The sequence below is a fragment of the Mizuhopecten yessoensis genome, unplaced genomic scaffold (assembly GCF_002113885.1).
Source record: "Mizuhopecten yessoensis strain PY_sf001 unplaced genomic scaffold, ASM211388v2 scaffold10595, whole genome shotgun sequence".
Classification (NCBI taxonomy): Eukaryota; Metazoa; Mollusca; class Bivalvia; order Pectinida; family Pectinidae; genus Mizuhopecten; species Mizuhopecten yessoensis.
This window is the reverse complement of record NW_018408625.1, coordinates 405,182-425,264: the sequence shown is the minus strand read 5'-3', so window position 1 is coordinate 425,264 and position 20,083 is coordinate 405,182. Positions and strand designations below refer to the sequence as shown.

Below are 20,083 nucleotides of genomic sequence, written 5' to 3'. Positions count from 1 at the left end.
GAACAACACATTTTATCCTTGATACATTTCTGCTTGTCACTAAAAAGGATAAATGGAGGATAATTAACTCATTCACCCCTAAAGGTATATATGAACTCCTCCATTTCAAAGGTTGGAATAGTTCATTATGAAACTTCAGTCCCATATAATACCATATATATATATATATTTCACGAGAATGGCAGAACACCAAAATGTTTTCAAGAGAGTGAAATATATATTTTACAAGTATGGCAAAATACTGATATTTTTCAAGATTGCGTAGCATGAGTGAAAATTTTGGTACTTTCTGTCATACTCGGGAAATATATATATGGTATTCAATGGGAAACCACAAAATTTTCTATTTATTACATTTTTAAAATGTGAAATGACGCAAATATTGCTGCATCAAGAAAGAGCAGGAACTAGCTAGTACCTTAGTATTTAAATTTGATGCCAGGTTCTTATGACGTCACGCTTGACAACAAATCTGAGTGCCATTTTGAATGGGTAGGTACTCAATATGATTCTACATCGATGATACAAATTGCCTAAATTATTTTTAATAGCTAAGTGCATTGACGAAAGATGTGTAAAACAACCACTTATTTCACAATCACTTCATGTGCAGCTGAACAGAGAATCTGCTGCTTTGAATGCAGTGAATAGAAACTAATGTTCTGATTGGTCAATATAAAATTATCTAGGGGTTACACTCACATACGCTCTCTGCACCCCTCAAATATGTCATAGAAAATTGAAGGCTCAGTATGACCACCTTGTTGATGAGACAAAAAAGACTAGTTTGATACTTTGATGTACATCAAAAGAATCTCACGGTCGTGGAACGGTAAAAATTGACAGGCTTTCAATGCAAGTCGGGCGTCGCTCCTTTATAATCTTCAAAGGACAGGTATCAGCCTAGAGATTGGTCAGGATTTTTTTACAATAGACCAATCAAACAGCTATCTTTGTGCCTTCAATTTTGCTATGACATATTCCAGGGGTGCAGAGAGCGCATGTGAGTGTAACCCCTGGATATCGAGGATGCACATGTACATGTACAGGTGAAGATGTAAAAAAAAATCATATTGATATTTTCTGAAATTTCACAGGAAACAAATTAATTAAATATTCCAGTAAATTTGTGCCAAAAAGTACATCCCAAATATGTTTAACTGTTATCCTTATTGAAAATCAGGGTGATACATGTACTTGTTCAATCTAATTTTCATATAATAAATGTTGAAATTCAACAGGCCAGACAAAAAGTATATATGTTTCCTGTAACATCTTGGAATAATTAAGGGTTGGTAAGTAGGTAACACATTTTATTTAAACAGATAATTTCATATGGTTTGTGTAGCAGAGTGATCTCGCCTTTAACAGTACTTCTTTGCAAATTGCCTTCAAAAGTTAAGGTTAGGCGCAAAAAATTAGGGCAGGTAGGGTTACCGGAAACAGCAAATATTTTGTGTTTGGCCTGATCATGTTGTAATGATGTAATGTTGTAACAGATTTTTCAATGTCCTCACATCTGTGTTTACATCTACACCTTTAACCCCTATGCAAGTTTAGTAGACTCTACCTTGCAATGATCTGGATGTGTCTATTACGGTCTACAGTGGTGAAAGGGTTAAGCACAATGAAGTAATTTACACTGCATTTGTCCTCAAATCATGAAAAATTTCATTAGATGGTAGATATAGGTTGTCTCCCTTTGACATATGGGGAGGTTTTTGTTGTTCTCCTATGATAAGAATTGAGTACGTCCAACCTAACTCCATTGATATCCAACTCCGATAAAATGTTTCTGTTCTCGTTACCACAAACGCACAAAGAGTGTTTTTCTTCTTCCATGCCTGTCTAGTTAGTGTACAACAATCTTACATGAAGCGATAGTCATGTCGGATGAAGATTTAACACTTTCAACCGTTTCATCCCTATGTAACTTTAGTAGACTCTACCATGCATTGATCTGGATGAGTCCATTATGGTCTACAGTGGTAAAAGGGTTCATCACCAAGAAATCATACTGTTTGTCTTCATAATTGAAAGTGAGAACACATCTATGGTTTTCTCGTCATCATTGTAACCTTTGACCCCTCAGCTATTACCTCCCTTTAGGGTCTGGTTTTCGGCAGTGAGGGCGAGGATACGTTTGCCAAGCTGGGCGTTGTGCTGCTTCAGGTAGCGTATCATGTCAGCCTGTTTCTCTAACACTTGTTCCGTGTAATGCTCGTCTCTGAAATAATAAAAATAAACAAAGTATGGTTTTGTAGATTATGAAGAGAAAAAAATCCCAGACCTGTTGGGCTTGAGGTCTAGACTGCTTGACATCATAAACTGCCGAATACATGCTGTTTCCCCTAGCTAAAAAGTGCTTTATTTTCCCAAAATGACCAAAAACCGAGGAGTATACTCCCAATTTCAATACAATTAATGCTTTATTTTCCCTATTCATAAAGGAATAGGTTTTTGTAAAATTTAGGTAACAAAAACACTGACATTTGAGCAATATTATGTGGTTGTTTTTTTTGTTTTTTTCAAGTATTTTATTTCCACCAGCCAAATATTATATGTATATATATAATAATAACAATAGTATGTTTGTTGGCACTGGTTTGACTCCTAATAGTGTGGGGGGGGGGGGGACTTGTGACGGAACTCGTGGTAGGGTCTCAAAATTCCTATATAATATTGATGACACAACTTACTTCTACATCCTCATAACCCGTAGGATCATATTCATGTCGAGGTCAGCACTCTGTGATATTGACTCAGATTTACTATTTTTAGGTCAATATTTGCTTGATGATGTCATTGGAATAGTCACAATGCTCTCCGTCAGTAAATTTCTCAGCTCAATTATATTCCATGCATCTTGATTACTAGGTAATAATAAACTAGAAAATGTCTGTAAGACATAAATGTCTTCTGCTCATGGATGGGACGGTACGGGACAGGACGGACATGGGCAACAATATATGCACCCCCATTTTAAGGCCGAGGCATAAAAAGCATCATTTCATATTTAATTTTTACAATCATGGACATTTTATTTCCTTGAATATGTGGTTATATGGACCTAAAATAGTGACACTGACCTCTATTTTGTCTCGGTCAATATATCCTTTTCAGGTTCATATAACCACCTATTCACCTCAACAGAAGTCCATAACTGATAATTATTATATGCCTGGTGCTGTTTCCCAACATTGATTGGAGAAGCAACATGTGGTGACTACTATAAATCTATTATGGACACCATTCTTAGAACCGAAGGGCTGCGGGTTCCAGTCACGGCACAGCACTGTGTTGTATCTTCGAGCAAGATACTTTACTCCGCTTGTTCCAGTCTACTCAGCTGTAAATCAGTATGTGGTTGGGTAGTGCTAGAATTGTTGAATGCTAGCTGTGAGCGCCGAAATGGCAACACTGGCTGTATGCTCCCCAGGGAGTTGAGAAATATGTTGGCCGTTTGCAAAGGCCCTATAACCACGAATAATAATTTGTGAACCGCTTTGAGATGACCTACGAATTAGGTTGTGATAAAGGGGTATAAGAACCTCCAATTTTTTTTAATTTTTTACTGTAATTAAAAGAACTTGAGGCCCATGGGCCTTATCGGTCACCTAAGTGGTAATAAAATTTATATTTGTTGTGATATGGTCAGGAAAACATTGAAATAATATGATAATGTAATTCAGTAATATGACCCCCTACCTAAGGAGGAATGGATGCTCCGGGGGTTGTGAAATTCAAATTTTGATTAAGTACATTAGGACCTTTTAATCCATGAAGAGGATTTTATTCCAGCATATCCCGGCCTGAGGAAGAAGACAGTTGAAATTTGTTGCCAATTTGACACTTTTTGACCCCGCCCCTCAGGTCCTGGGGGTGAGTTAGGATCTTATTTTGTTATTCGCCCCTAAAGGCCTGGGGGTGAGTAGGATCTTAATTTATTATCTGCCCCTCAGGCCTTGGGGGTGATTGAGGATCTTAATTTGTGACCCGCCCCTCAGGCCCTAGGGGTAATTAGGACCTTAATTTATTATCCACCCCTCAGGCCCTGGGGGTGAGTAAGGATCATAATTTGTGACCCGCCCCTCAGGCCCTGGGGGTGAGTTAGGATCTTAATTTGTGACCAGCCCCTCAAGCCCTGGGGTTGAGTTAGGATCTTAATTTGTGACCAGCCACTCAAGCCCTGGGTGTGAGTTAGGATCTTGATTTGGAACCCGCCCCTCAAGCCCTGGGGGTGAGTTAGGATCTTAATTTGTGACTCGCCCCTCAGGCCCTGGGGTGAGTTAGGATCTTAATTTACGACCCGCCCCTCAAGCCCTGGGTGTGAGTTAGGATCTTAATTTGAAAACATTAACGGACAAAAGGTGATCAAATGAGACTTCATCTTAGGTGACCTTTTCTAATTAATAGTGTAACAGACTTAAAATAGGTTTCGATATTGCCAGTTTCAAAGTATATTAGTCAATTACAGACGTCATTCTAAAAATAGAATTTGCCTGCCGCAAATTGAAACCTTTGCGGACTTCACTCTTGATGAATCCTTAATTTTGGGACTTGGTACGAGTAATATTCACCTCAGCCTTCGGCCTGGATGAATATTGTTTAGACCAGGTGCCTAAATCATTAATAGACCTCACAAAAAGTCAACAATTGTATAGTAAAGACTGTCTATTTCCACCCAAACCTTCGTAAAAGTATTAGCTGTCCACATACAAATTTACTGTAGTATGTTTGTATGGGGTCGATATACAACTTTTGCAGAGATAACGCCCAGAAGTTGTCTCTAACTATTGCAAAGGGAAAAAGAACAAGAATAATTTGTGACAGAGTGACTTTATGATATACTATCTATAAATTATTTCTCACTGTAATGTGAATTTAGGATGGCTTTTGTCAATGATGTCAATGACCCTGTCTGACCCCAACCCCCAAACCTGTTATGAAATTGAATTTTAATGACATCAGAAACAATAGCATGACCCTTGACCTTCAGAGCAATATGGCCAAATTATCCCTTTTTGCCCCCCCCCCGCCCCCCCCAGGGTCAGCCCCTCCATTTGCATAAATTTGAAACCCCGCCACAATCAGCGGTTATGAAGAAGTCTTTTGAAGAAATAGTTGACGGACGAACGACAGACACCACGGTATGCAAATGGCATAAGATCACCTACCTTGACCCCTTGGACCAGGTGACCTAAATATCAAAAATATCATAAAATCCTTCTTCTTATTGTGGTTTTAGCTTGAATTAATCAGAATACTGATAATCCTTTCTACATTTTGAGATTCGCTCCACGTTGCCAGTAAAACTCCATTTGCAGGAGCTTTTTCATGATATATACCGACAGAAATGACAAAATACAGCAGATTGATCCCCCCATTATAGCTCAGAGATCAGGGTTATGGTGTTACCTGAATCCTATTTCGGAGGAATGAGTCGACTGTACAAAGCTTCCCATCATGTCTTCTTGGGCGACATCAGGTGACACATGGCTTTTGTTGAACTTCACCGTCTTCACTGTCAAAAGATCACAATCAATGTAATAAACAATTTATGAATTATTCTTACGCTTCTTCAAACGTTGGTAATAGTAATAAAATAAAAATTGAGAAAAGAAAAATGTTCACACAATTAACCCTCACCATTAATTTATAATTAGAAGGCAAAGTTACACTAGGTGATAAGTGACACATATAAATTGAAAAAAAAATCTGCTGAAACATGAGTTGATTCATTGGTGTAGCCGGGAAACAAAGACACTACAAAGAGAGTTTGCAACCGAACGCATATGGCTGGAAATTTGACAAGATTTCCACTCAAAAAGGGGCTTAACTCTCTTAAAAGGTGTCGACATTCAAATTTGTTTTTAGGGTGTCACAACTACATAACAGAAACGTCTGCTGAAAATGAATGCATGCACATGGATAGCCACAAAATATTTCCAACAAAAGGGGAATAACTCTCTTAAAATGTGACTAAATAAAAAAAAAATGAATGGGGCACAACTTCATTGGGCAATGGTGCTACACACAAAATTTGAAAACAGGGATATCTGTCAGCCTGTCTAGATCTGTAGGCATAGTTTTGTTCAGCTATCGATTCACTCTTTGTCAGAAGTTTTTTTTTCAAACTTTCTGACAAAGATATAGGATGGTTACTCCAACACAGATAAAGGAGGTTTACGGTGATCTTATATACTGTACATTGCTTTAATGTGCAGGGTCTATATTTCATGTGTTTGTTTACGTGACAAATTGCAGGGGTTAAATTTTGCTGTACATGCACCCAATTCCAATATTTTGCGGATCACTTAATTATCAATAAATTTTAAAACTAACATTATTCAAGTTTGCGTTGCATTGTATTTACACTGAGTTTTATATAATCGTTGGACAGTAAATCCTTTTTGAAACACATACACCACTTTTCAATGTAGATGGACATTTTTCGTTATGTTATGTTACGTTCACTGTGCGTGAGTGTCGTCATACACCAGTTACTTCACTCGAAAGAAATTCACTGTTGTGGAACTGCTACTGTAGTGTAGTCAAATGTGTCTTTGGGCAGATATGATAGACTTAACCCTTTCACCCCTATGTAACTTATGTAGACTCTACCTTGCATTGATCTGGATGAGTCCATTATGGTCTACAGTGGTGAAAGGGTTAATTAAAGCCTGCAATTAATAGTATATGTACTAGTATACTAAAGAACATGTATGCAAAAGAAATAAGCTGTAATAAAACAATTGGTTGGCTCTGTACGATGTGTAACATACTGTTGTGTTGTTTCTCGTCATTGCTAACAGTAACATATAATAATAATATACAACATTTGATATAGTGCCCTATCTAGCTTAAACATAAGACACTCTAAAGCGCTTTACAGTACATAGATATACAAGTAATACAATTAGCATATACATTAATTAATTCAATTATGAGGAATTCCCAAGAGCTGCCTTTTCAGGCGCTAACTACTAGTGCTATGCCACCTGGCTGATATCTCCCTATGCGTGTATGCCTGCGTGTGTGCTGGAGATGTATTGTGTTCTGTTTGTAGTGGGACTTCGCTTCCAACAGCATCTTTTACAGTGCCACCTCACTTGAATGCTACAGCACAGATACCGCAACATCCACCCCAGACCACTTTATACTCCACCTGGGTTGTTGGAGTTGTGTGGGCAGGAGAAAAACACTTTCTCTGATATTCCATGCGTGCGACGACTTCAAGGATCAAACCCCGGCCGTCTGCGTGGAAGGCCGAAGTGTTAACCACTCGACCAATCCGCCCATATCTTTATATTAGAATATGTTTGGTTACACCTCTTCTATTTTGAGCGAATTAAAATGCATTTTAAATTTATGTAAGAGTGTTGAGTTATAATTTAACCACAAAATGATTTGGTTCTATGACAGTGTTACCTTTCCATAACACGGTATTATGTGCTAAATATTTTGCTGGTGTTTACGGATTTTAGTTTAAACCCAAATATAACAAAAAGAAACCCCCGTGATATATAATAGCTATACAGTACCGAGAAGACACATTTACCTAGTAACACGATACTGACCTAGATAGAAAATTAGGTCGATGAGTTCGGTGACGATATGTAGGACGCCGATGAGACATTTACCTAGTAACACAATACTGACCTAGATAGAGGATTAGGACGATGAGTTTGACGACGATATGTAGGACGACGATGAGACATTTACCTAGTAACACGATACTGACCTAGATAGAGGATTAGGACGATGAGTTTGATGATGTGTAGGACGACAATGAGACATTTACCTAGTAACACGATACTGACCTAGATAGAGGATTAGGACGATGTGTTTGATGACGATATGTAGGACGACGATGAGTTTGAGGACGATATGTAGGACGACGATGAGACATTTACCTAGTAACACGATACTGCCCTAGATAGAAGATTAGGACGATGAGTTTGATGACGATATGTAGGACGCCGATGAGACATTTACCTAGTAACACAATACTGACCTAGATAGAGGATTAGGACGATGAGTTTGATGACGATATGTAGGACGCCGATGAGACATTTACCTAGTAACACAATACTGACCTAGATAGAGGATTAGGACGATGAGTTTGATGACGATGTGTAGGACGACGATGATACATTTACCTAGTAACAAGATACTGACCTAGATAGAGGATTAGGACGATGAGTTTGATGACGCTATGTAGGACGACGATGAGACATTTACCTAGTAACGCGATACTGACCTAGATAGAGGATTAGGACGATGAGTTTGACGACGATATGTAGGACGACGATGAGACATTTACCTAGTAACGCGATACTGACCTAGATAGAGGATTAGGACGATGAGTTTGACGACATTATGTAGGACGACGATGAGACATTTATCTGGTAACACGATACTGACCTAGATAGAAGATTAGGACAATGAGTTTGATGACGATATGTAGGACGACGATGAGTTTGATGACGATATGTAGGACGACGATGAGTTTGATGATGATATGTAGGACATTTACCTAGTAACACGATACTGACCTAGATAGCGGATTAGGACGATGAGTTTGATGACGATATGTAGGACGACGATGAGACATTTACCTAGTAACGCGATACTGACCTAGATAGAGGATTAGGACGATGTGTTTGATGACGATATGTAGGACGACGATGAGTTTGAGGACGATATGTAGGACGACGATGAGACATTTACCTAGTAACACGATACTGACCTAGATAGAAGATTAGGACGAAGAGTTTGATGACGATATGTAGGACGACGATGATACATTTACCTAGTAACACGATACTGACCTAGATAGAGGATTAGGACGATGAGTTTGACGACATTATGTAGGACGACGATGAGACATTTATCTAGTAACACGATACTGACCTAGATAGAAGATTAGGACAATGAGTTTGATGACGATATGTAGGAGGACGATGAGTTTGACGACATTATGTAGGACGACGATGAGACATTTATCTGGTAACACGATACTGACCTAGATAGAAGATTAGGACAATGAGTTTGATGACAATATGTAGGAGGACGATGAGTTTGATGATGATGTGTAGGACATCGATGAGACATTTACCTAGTAACACGATACTGGCCTAGATAGAGGATTAGGACGATGAGTTTGATGATGATATGTAGGATGACGATGAGACATTTACCTAGTAACACGATACTGTCCTAGATAGAGGATTAAGACGATGAGTTTGATGATGATATGTAGGACGACGATGAGACATTTACCTAGTAACACGATACTGGCCTAGATAGAGGATTAGGACGATGAGTTTGATGATGATGTTTAGGACGACGATGAGACATTTACCTAGTAACACGATACTGGCCTAGATAGAGGATTAGGACGATGAGTTTGACGACATTATGTACGACGACGATGAGACATTTATCTAGTAACACGATACTGACCTAGATAGAAGATTAGGACGATGAGTTTGATGACGATATGTAGGACATCGATGAGACATTTACCTAGTAACACGATACTGGCCTAGATAGAGGATTAGGACGATGAGTTTGATGACGATATGTAGGACGCCGATGAGACATTTACCTAGTAACACAATACTGACCTAGATAGAGGATTAGGACGATGAGTTTGACGACATTTTGTAGGACGACGATGAGACATTTATCTAGTAACACGATACTGACCTAGATAGAAGATTAGGACGATGAGTCTGATGACGATATGTAGGACATCGATGAGACATTTACCTAGTAACACGATACTGTCCTAGATAGAGGATTAAGACGATGAGTTTGATGACGATATGTAGGACATCGATGAGACATTTACCTAGTAACACGATACTGTCCTAGATAGAGGATTAAGACGATGAGTTTGATGATGATATGTAGGAAATCGATGAGACATTTACCTAGTAACACGATACTGACCTAGATAGAGGATTAAGACGATGAGTTTGATGATGATATGTAGGACGCCGATGTGACATTTACCTAGTAACACGATACTGACCTAGATAGAGGATTAAGATTTGATGATGATGTGTAGGACGACGATGATACATTTACCTAGTAACACGATACTGTCCTAGATAGAAGATTAGGACAATGAGTTTGATGACGATATGTAGAATGACGATGAGACATTTACCTAGTAACACGATACTGACCTAGACAGAGGATTAGGACGATGAGTTTGATGATGATGTGTAGGACGACGATGAGACATTTATCTAGTAACACGATACTGACCTAGATAGAAGATTAGGACGATGAGTTTGATAATGATGTGTAGGACAACGATCAGACATTTACCTAGTAACACGATACTGACCTAGATAGAAGATTAGGGGGATGAGTTTGATGACGATATGTAGGACGACGATGAGTTTGATGATGATATGTAGGACATCGATGAGACATTTACCTAGTAACAGTAACACGATACTGACCTAGATAGAAGATTAGGGGGATGAGTTTGATGACGATATGTAGGCCGACGATGAGTTTGATGATGATATGTAGGACATCGATGAGACATTTACCTAGTAACACGATACTGACCTAGATAGAGGATTAGAACGATGAGTTTGATGACGATATGTAGGACGACGATGAGTTTGATGACGATATGTAGGACATCGATGAGACATTTACCTAGTAACATGATGTGTAGGACGACGATGATACATTTACCTAGTAACACGATACTGACCTAGATAGAAGATTAGGACGATGAGTTTGATGAAGATATGTAGGACGCCGATGAGACATTTACCTAGTAACACGATACTGACCTAGATAGAGGATTAGAACGGTGAGTTTGATGATGATGTGTAGGACGACGATGATACATTTATCTAATAACACAATACTGGCCTAGATAGAAGATTATGACGATGAGTATGATGACGATGTTTAGGACTCGGTGGGATATTTTCCTAGTAACACGATACAGGCCTAGATAGAGGATCAGAACGATGAGTTTGATGACGATATATAGGACAACGATGATACATTTATCTAGTAACACGATACTGACCTAGATCGAGGATTAGAACGATGAGTTTGATGACGATATATAGGAAAACGATGATACATTTATCTAGTAACACGATACTGACCTAGATCGAGGATTAGAACGATGAGTTTGATGATGATGTTTAGGACGACGATGAGACGTTTACCTAGTAACACAATTCTGACCTAGATAGAGGATTAGGACGATGAGTATGATGACGATGTTTAGGACACGGTGGGAGATTTGCCTAGTAACACAATACTGGCCTAGATAGAAGATTAGGACGATGAGTTTGATGAAGATAGGTAGGACGCCGATGAGACATTTACCTAGTAACACAATACTGACCTAGATAGAGGACTAGGACGATGAGTTTGATGACGATGTTTAGGACACGGTGGGATATTTACCTAGTAACACAATACTGGCCTAGATAGAAGATTAGGACGATGAGTATGATGACGATGTTTAGGACACGGTGGGATATTTACCTAGTAACACGATACAGGCCTAGATAGAGGATCAGAACGATGAGTTTGATGACGATATATAGGACAACGATGATACATTTATCTAGTAACACGATACTGATCTAGAATCTAGATATAGGATTAGGACGATGAGTTAAATTTGATGACAATATGTTTAGGACGACAATGAGACATTAACCTAGTAACACGAAACTGACCTAGATAGAGGATCAGAACGATGAGTTTGATGAAGATGTGTATGACGATGATGAGACATTTACCTAGTAACACGAAACTGACCTAGATAGAGGATTAGGACGATGAGTTTGATGACGATGTGTAGGACGACGATGATACATTTATCTAATAACACAATACTGGCCTAGATAGAAGATTAGGACGATGAGCTTGATGACGACGATGAGACATTTACCTAGTAACACAATACTGACCTAGATAGAGGATTAGGACGATGAGTTTGATGACGATGTTTAGGACACGGCGGGATATTTACCTAGTAACACAATACTGCCCTAGATAGAGGATTAGGACGATGAGTTTGATGACGATGTGTAGGACGACGATGAGACGGAGTCCGAGGTGCCAGACCTTGTTGTGTTTTCCAATATCGGGTGTCCATCCTTGCTGTCTCGCCAAACTGTTCAGAATAATTAATCCAGCATTGACTGCGAAAAAAAATTAATAATACACATGATGCTAAAATTAATGGCTGATGAGAAACAACCTAAAAACTATTTTTTTTAAATAAAGAACATGATAAATGAAACAAACAGAGGACATGTTTTTATTGCCATGCATGCTCATGACATTCTTCCTTGTCTTCGATGTAACGACATTTTTCATTGGTAAACAGACATATATATTACCGGACAATAGCGTTTCACATGTGCACGTATTATTTTCCACTAGACCATGCACATGCAATGCTCTTCCAAAAACCTCCCCACAAATGTAAACATACAAGCTGTGGAACTAATTTCATCCGAGGACTTTGATTAGTTAAAGCAATGTCAAAGGAAACGTAATACTGTAATGATAATGAATACATCTTTTTATTAAATAGATTAAGCTTCTTAACATTAAACTTTAAATAATAAATGGATTTTTTGTAAGAACTTTTTTTGTCTATGTCGATGAACATCCTCCACCAATACCTGCAGAGCTGATGGCCAGTGGCAGCTGACGTACAAGTCGCGTCTGTCTGTAGAACTCCAGGTATCCATGGAGGCGACTCTTCTTGTGGCAATGTCGGTAAAATATGTCGAAGATGAGATGAAGGAACCACAGCGCCCCCTGGATGTAGTATATAATTGCCTCGGAGGTGCTGTGACTAATGGAATCTAACCCTAGCACTACTGCAGCTGCTACAATCTACAAAAAAAAATACATTACAAAATCACACTGTATATATGGTGATTTTGGGGAATAACAGTACTTTCTGAATGATGTATACTTTTATTTGGGGAGGAGTTGGTTAACCCTTTCACCCCTATGACACTTAAGTAGACTCTGCCATGCATTGATCTGGAAGAGTCCATTATGGTCTGCAGTGGTGAAAGGTTTAATGTTTTGGTTCCCACCTGAGGGCAACACCCTGGACATGATTTCATGGTTCAATCTTTTAACCCTCTCACCCCTAGGTAACTTTAGTAGACACTACCATACATTATCTGGGTGAGTCCATTATGGTCTATAAGTGGTGAAAGGGTTGATTATGACATCACATTAAATTTCTTCACTCTGGCATCTTCCCATCCTGGATACTCCGGGGGTTATTCTCACTTACCCCCTCGGCACCCCTGGAATATGTCATAGCAAAATTTAAGGCATGTGCATGGCTACCTATTTGATTAGTCTCAGGTAAAAAAAAACTGACCAATAGCCAGGTTGGAACCTGTCTTTGAAGATCACAGAGGAGGGACAACCAACTTCAAAGCCAGTTAATTTTTCTGTTACGCTATATATATACCATGGAAGTGTTTTTTATGTACATCAAAGGATCAAACTAGTCTTCTTGTCTCATCCATATGCAGGTACACACCGGGCCTTCAATTTTGTCATGACATATTCCGTCTTTGCGTATTGCAGAGTTATCTTCTCTTGAGAGCAGGGATTGATTGTTACGTCATTTGTTTGTGAGAGTAACGTCATAAATTTTTGAGAAAAACGACATAATTTGCTCACACAAACCAATGACGTAACAATCAATACCTGCTCTCAAGAGAAGATAACTCTGCAATACGCAAAGACGGAATATATTCCAGGGGTGCAGATAGTGTAAGTGATCATAACACACATACAAGTACTTCTGACATTACTGATTAGATATATATCCTCGGATAGTTTTGTTTGTTTTGTTTGTTTAAGCTCAGGTAAGGACCACCACAGTAGTTACAAACGTCTGTATATAGTCTGGGATCAATTTAGACTTGATTCCATCACTACCGCTTATGGGTAGTTTCTCCTACAGAAGAAAATTCTCCTGTTCAATGAAATACCCCCTTCCCTAGCTATGTGCTTCACAATTCCACCATTTCCACGAGAAAATAGCGGTTGTTCTTCAAAATTTCCCCCTTATATGTTTTCTTTTATGTTCAACAGTTAAAATGCATAATATTACATATGTACATTTTCTTCACATAATTTAAATAAAAACTCTACAATTTTAAGATTAGAATAGTTTATAAATTGAAATATACTGCACACATGTATGTCAGACAAAACATTTATCTTTTACCTTCATGACGCTAGAAGCCCCTTGTATCAAAATGTTAATTTCCCCCAAATCTGAAAAGGGGTAGATCCCCCTTAAAACCTAGCTTGATCCCTGATATTTGAATATTCTCGATAAAATCTGATGGTGTAATTAAAACCAAAATAAAAAGGTTTTAAATTCTACAAACTCTTTAAGAGATACATCTTTAGTTGTTTTTATTTACTGTTTTTGATTTTGAACATCTTACACAAGGATCCCCACCTTATTAAAATCACAGTTTTGAAACAGATTAGATAAACATGATATCATTAAACTGTTTTATGACAAAACTTTTTAATGTTTACTTGAAAAAGATTAAAATGCATCGAAAATAGGGTTGTCAACGGTTAACCGGTTACTCAATCGGAAGACCACGAATCTGTTACGGAAATCATTCATTCAACCCATGTTGAGCCCCATATTTACCGGGCTTACACCTACAAATGATCTATCCATGAGACCTTAATAGGAAATTTTAGTAATGAAAACAATGTTCAGACTGTCTGTTTAGTGTTGTTTTTGTACTCTTCTGTAAAGTATTTACAAACAGATGCCGACCATCCCATAAAAATGCCTGAACAGATTTGAAAAGTAAGCCAGAATAAAAATTGTGAATTGTCAACTTGAGAGGAAAAACTCGCTTTTAGGAGTACACACTTACCTGATTTCAGCGAAACATTGAAAGAGGTGCACTCATCAATGAATTATAGTATTTATCAAATTTATATGTTTCTCAAGGACAATATTACTGGACATGAGATAGTATAGAAATAACTTGTATTGTATAACACTGTTTCCTGAAGTAAATGGTTCCAAAACTGACTGCGGTTATATTACATGTAGGTATTTCCTGCATTTATATAATTAGGTGTTGAGAGCTTAAAATACCTGAGGAAATTATCGGCTAATTAATAAATATTAATTTTGACTAGAACAATAGCTAAACAAACTGTAAATATGTTGTTGTGTGTTGTTTGATTACCAGTTACTCGGTCAGAAGATTTTTCGAGTAACTGGTAACTAAATTTCGTCCGGATTGACAACCCTAATTGAAAAACATAACAAATTCCTAAAATACAAGGTCTTGTCCTTCATTTTGGCGAGTCATAAATATACTCTTGAGGGAAAGCCTTGAGTGATTAATGTGTAATCACATGACTTAACCATTATTTACCAACAAGAGAATCTGCAGGACGATGGCCGCCGTGGTGTTGATGACTCGGAATGGACGGTCCAGCTCCGTAGTATAAGTGGGACTATCGAGGAGCGGTTCATCACCGTCCCGTCCTTGAATAGTGTTTTCATCGTTAAAAAAGTAACCCTAGAAAATATTATTAATACAAATGTTTATAAACAAGAGGCCCATTGGGCCTTAACGGTCACCTGATATATTTATACATAGAGTTGATTTTGTTTTTAACATGAACAGAAATACTATTCAGTGCCAAAAAACAATAAAACCACCTTATTCAATATCTAGCATACAGATTTAAGACTAAAAAGTATTTGAAACTAGCACCTCTGATTCTAAACAAGAAAAAATGAAGAAATTTAAGCACACTGACTCATTTGGGCCCCACCCTACAGCCCTTGGGGGTAGGGCTGGCTCAAAATGTTCAAAGTATCAAACTGTCAAATCAGGGTTATAATTCAAATCAAGTTATTAACATGTAATATTCAAAGTAGCATTTGCCATTATAAATCATAATAAATTTTACCCCCCCCCTCCTTCCCCAGGGGTTAAACGTGAGACCCTAGGGTCATAAACCTTAAGACCCTTCCATCTATGAAGAGTGTTTGATTCTACCATATCTGGGTCTTTGAGAAGATTTTTTTTTTGAAATTTCAGTCAATTCAACCCTTTTTGGCCCTACCCATCAACCCCGGGGGTCAGTCAGGGCTCATATGTGCATACCATCAAACTGCTATCCAATACTGATAATGCTAACCCAAATTGAATTACTTCCAATGAAAATTAAACAAATGTTGGTCCAAAATGTGATTTTCCTATTCAAACTATAGTAAAGTTTACCCCCTCCCCAGGGGTAAACGCGAGACACAAGGGTCATAAAATTCACAATTTTGGTAGAGCACCTTAAGACCCTTCCATCTATGATGAGTGTTTGATTCTACCATATCTGGGTCTTGAGAAGAAGATTTTTGAAATTTCAGTCAATTCGACCCTTTTTGGCCCCACCCAATAGCCCCGGGGGGTCAGTCAGGGCTCATATATGCATACCATCAAACTTCTACCGTATGCTGATAATGCTAACCCAAATTGAATTACTTCCAATGAAAATTAAACAAATGTTGGTCCAAAATGTGATTTTCCTATTCAAACTATAGTAAAGTTTACCCCCTCACCAGGGGGAAACGTGGGACCCCAGGTTCAAGAAATTCACAATTTTGGTAAAGCACCTTAAGACCCTTCCATCTATGAAGAGTATTTGATTCTACCATATCAGGGTCTTGAGAAAAAGATTTTTGAAATTTTAGTCAATTTGACCCTTTTTGGCCCCGCCCCTCAGGCCCCAGGGACCAAACCGGCAACTATTTTTGTTGACCTTTGGCCATGGAAGGTTTCTGCAAAATTTCATTGAAATTGGTTCAGGGGTTTTGGAGAAGAAGTCGAAAATGTAAATTGTTTACGGACGCACGACGTACGACGACGGACAAAAGGCGATCGCAACAGGTCACTTAATTGAGACTTTGTCTCAGGTGACCTAAAAATCTCCTATGAAAAGATGCAAATCATTGTAAACAATGGGTCTTTATCATTGAGGGTTTCAATGACTTTGAAATTTAAACAAAGCAAAAAATATAAACAATTTACATAAAAACCTCAATATAATGCCCCTCATTTCATTTGCCAGTTTCATTACCACCAACATATTTCAATATCCCCTTTTCTTGTTTTCTTAAGAATTCCTGTATGATTTTTCCTCAATTTATCCTCAAATCCCTTTATACGGCACAGTATAACAAGGTTTTACTGTATTTAAATTTAAAATTATATAAATACTTTGTATATATTTTAATGAACGGTTTGTTTGTGTTTTACGTCCTATTAATATCTATGGTAATTTAAGGACGTGCCAGGTTTTGATGATGGAGGAAAGCCAGAGTTCTAGAGAAAAACCACTGACCAACGGCCAGTACCTGGCGACTGCCCCACGTAGTTCTCAAACCTCCGACCCATTGGTGGACTAGCTGGAGCAGAATGACAGACGCCTTAACCACTTGGTCACCCCGGCCCCTTCGATGAACCAACTAAACTACCTATACCTAGTCAGTGGTGATCTATAATTTCAATCCAATCTAATTCTCCTACACTCCTCCGTCTCTAAGAAAGTTAACGTTTTGGACCCCAAACCCGACAAACCCATAGGCTACCATCCACAGGAATATGTATTTGTGAAAGGATTGGAAACTTTAATGGCCAGATCTCAAACAACATGACTGCTCTAACAAATAGAAATTGCTGGTGTACTGGTTTGGGTTCAACAACTTTTTTTGGTGTTGTAAGTACATGCATAGCCATGGAACGTGGTTTAGGGTCTCGCGTTTCTGTAAATTCGGAGTTTGAATCTGGGACCCTCTGAATTCTAGACACACACTCTACCAATTGAGCTACCATGCATGGCCAGCTTGCAGACGATTGACCCATTCCAGTTCCACTACATTCCTACTTCCTTTTTTCTAAGCCTTCACCCCTGAAGATACAACTATTTACAACCCAGATTCAGGTTTCCTCTTGCCATGCTTACACCAAATGCTTGAAAGAAGGGATCAGCTTTTGGTCACAGGCACCACTGTAACAGGAGAAAAAAAATGCATGGCCAGACAGGAGTTCAATCCTGGGACCCTCCAAACTCTATACGGATGTTCTACCAATTGAGCTGCCTGGGCACTAACGACTGACCCAGTCAAGTTCCGCTTTCTTCTGGCCAGGGTTGAAAACTTTGATGAACAATCGTCTGCTGGATTCATATTTAACCGAACTACACGGTAGTGAAGCAAAAGTAAAACCACTAAAATAAACAAACAATCAAAGGTATGAGGAAGAGCTAGATCTGCGGCTGGTGAAGTAGCTCAGTTGGTTAAGAGTGTCACTCACGGCTGGTGAAGTTAGCTCAGTTGGTTAAGAGTGTCCCTCACGGCTGGTGAAGTAGCTCAGTTGGTTAAGAATGTCACTCACGGCTGGTGAAGTTAGCTCAGTTGGTTAAGAGTGTCCCTCATGGCTGGTGAAGTTAGCTCAGTTGGTTAAGAGTGTCCCTCACGGCTGGTGAAGTAGCTCAGTTGGTTAAGAATGTCACTCACGGCTGGTGAAGTTAGCTCAGTTGGTTAAGAGTGTCCCTCATGGCTGGTGAAGTTAGCTCAGTTGGTTAAGAGTGTCCCTCACGGCTGGTGAAGTAGCTCAGTTGGTTAAGAATGTCACTCACGGCTGGTGAAGTTAGCTCAGTTGGTTAAGAGTGTCCCTCATGGCTGGTGAAGTTAGCTCAGTTGGTTAAGAATGTCACTCACGGCTGGTGAAGTTAGCTCAGTTGGTTAAGAGTGTCACTCACGGCTGGTGAAGTTAGCTCAGTTGGTTAAGAGTGTCCCTCACGGCTGGTGAAGTAGCTCAGTTGGTTAAGAATGTCACTCACGGCTGGTGAAGTTAGCTCAGTTGGTTAAGAATGTCACTCACGGCTGGTGAAGTTAGCTCAGTTGGTTAAGAGTGTCCCTCAATTGATCTTGGTTTGGACAACACATCGTTCTTTCCTAGTACATGCAGATTAACGTAATCGTTGAAACTGTTTGTTTTTATTTAATATCAGATATCTTACATAAGATACGGAAATACAATTTTAAAGAGTTAATTTGCTAATGTAGCAGAACTGGACTGGGTCGATCGTCGGCGTCTGTCTAGAGTTCGTAGTGTCCCGGGTTCGAACCCTGGCCTGTCTGCGAATATTTCCTCTCCTGTTATACACTACCATTGTCAACTGATTGCATCAACTGAAAATATCTTGTGATAACCTTAACCTGTTAACATTGCCACGGAATACATCCAACTTTTGTGATTTTTCATTGAGCAGGCGTGCCGTACATTTATCATACCACCATGACTGATGACTTTAATTGCCACACTTTCATATATTCCTATATTCACCCAGCATCCTACTTCCCGATTTTTTTGCCGGTCGACCGAACTGTACTGTACAACTTTCGATTTGTAAATCAAATCAACGCTTTACAAGCTGCACTTCGTGACCCATGTGTAGAACATAACAATACTAGGCTAGTTCGATTCATGTTCGTTATACTCAGAAACAAATAAATCATCATAAAACAGCAAACTTACGCCTGAACGTCGGTTTTCATTCGACAGGCTCACCATTGCAGATTTTAAAGTTTGTCTTGGTCCCATAAGCGTTTGTTAAGGCGCGCTCAATTTAAGAATAAAATGCGGAAAGGTTGAAATCCGGAATATGGTCTTGGTCTTCTGCGCAGTTTAACTTTAAAAATCAAGTCTGCATTTAGGCCGTTTTCGTTTAAACGGTTGAACCGGTCGGACCACAGCTGTTGTTCGTTTAATAAATAAGGTCGGACCTAGTAATCTGATAATGCTTTCAGGCGATCCTGGACAAAGCTTTCCAAGGCCTGCATTAACGTTATAGACCGAAATTGTTACATTTAAAAACAGACAAACCGGTTGCTCCGCATAAACGAACAGGCCCTTATTGTGCCAGTAGGAGTTTGAGACGTATTTTCTAAGAGATTGCAGGTTACGGAAGGGAGCATAGT

The 20,083-nt window shown here is 38.8% G+C and overlaps 1 protein-coding gene across 1 annotated transcript; it reads right to left on the bottom strand.

Moving 5' to 3' along the window:
- Positions 1–1,471: 1,471 nt before the first annotated feature.
- On the bottom strand, positions 1,472–19,726 carry LOC110461273 (transmembrane protein 192-like). Its single transcript, XM_021514689.1, has 8 exons — positions 19,641–19,726; positions 15,471–15,617; positions 12,696–12,912; positions 12,043–12,206; positions 8,917–9,028; positions 8,100–8,162; positions 5,419–5,524; positions 1,472–2,227 (listed from the first exon to the last, which is right to left on the bottom strand). Exons 1-8 carry the CDS (start codon positions 19,704–19,706, stop codon positions 2,089–2,091), a joined length of 1,014 nt encoding a protein of 337 aa, XP_021370364.1. The 5' UTR covers positions 19,707–19,726; the 3' UTR covers positions 1,472–2,088.
- Positions 19,727–20,083: the final 357 nt, after the last annotated feature.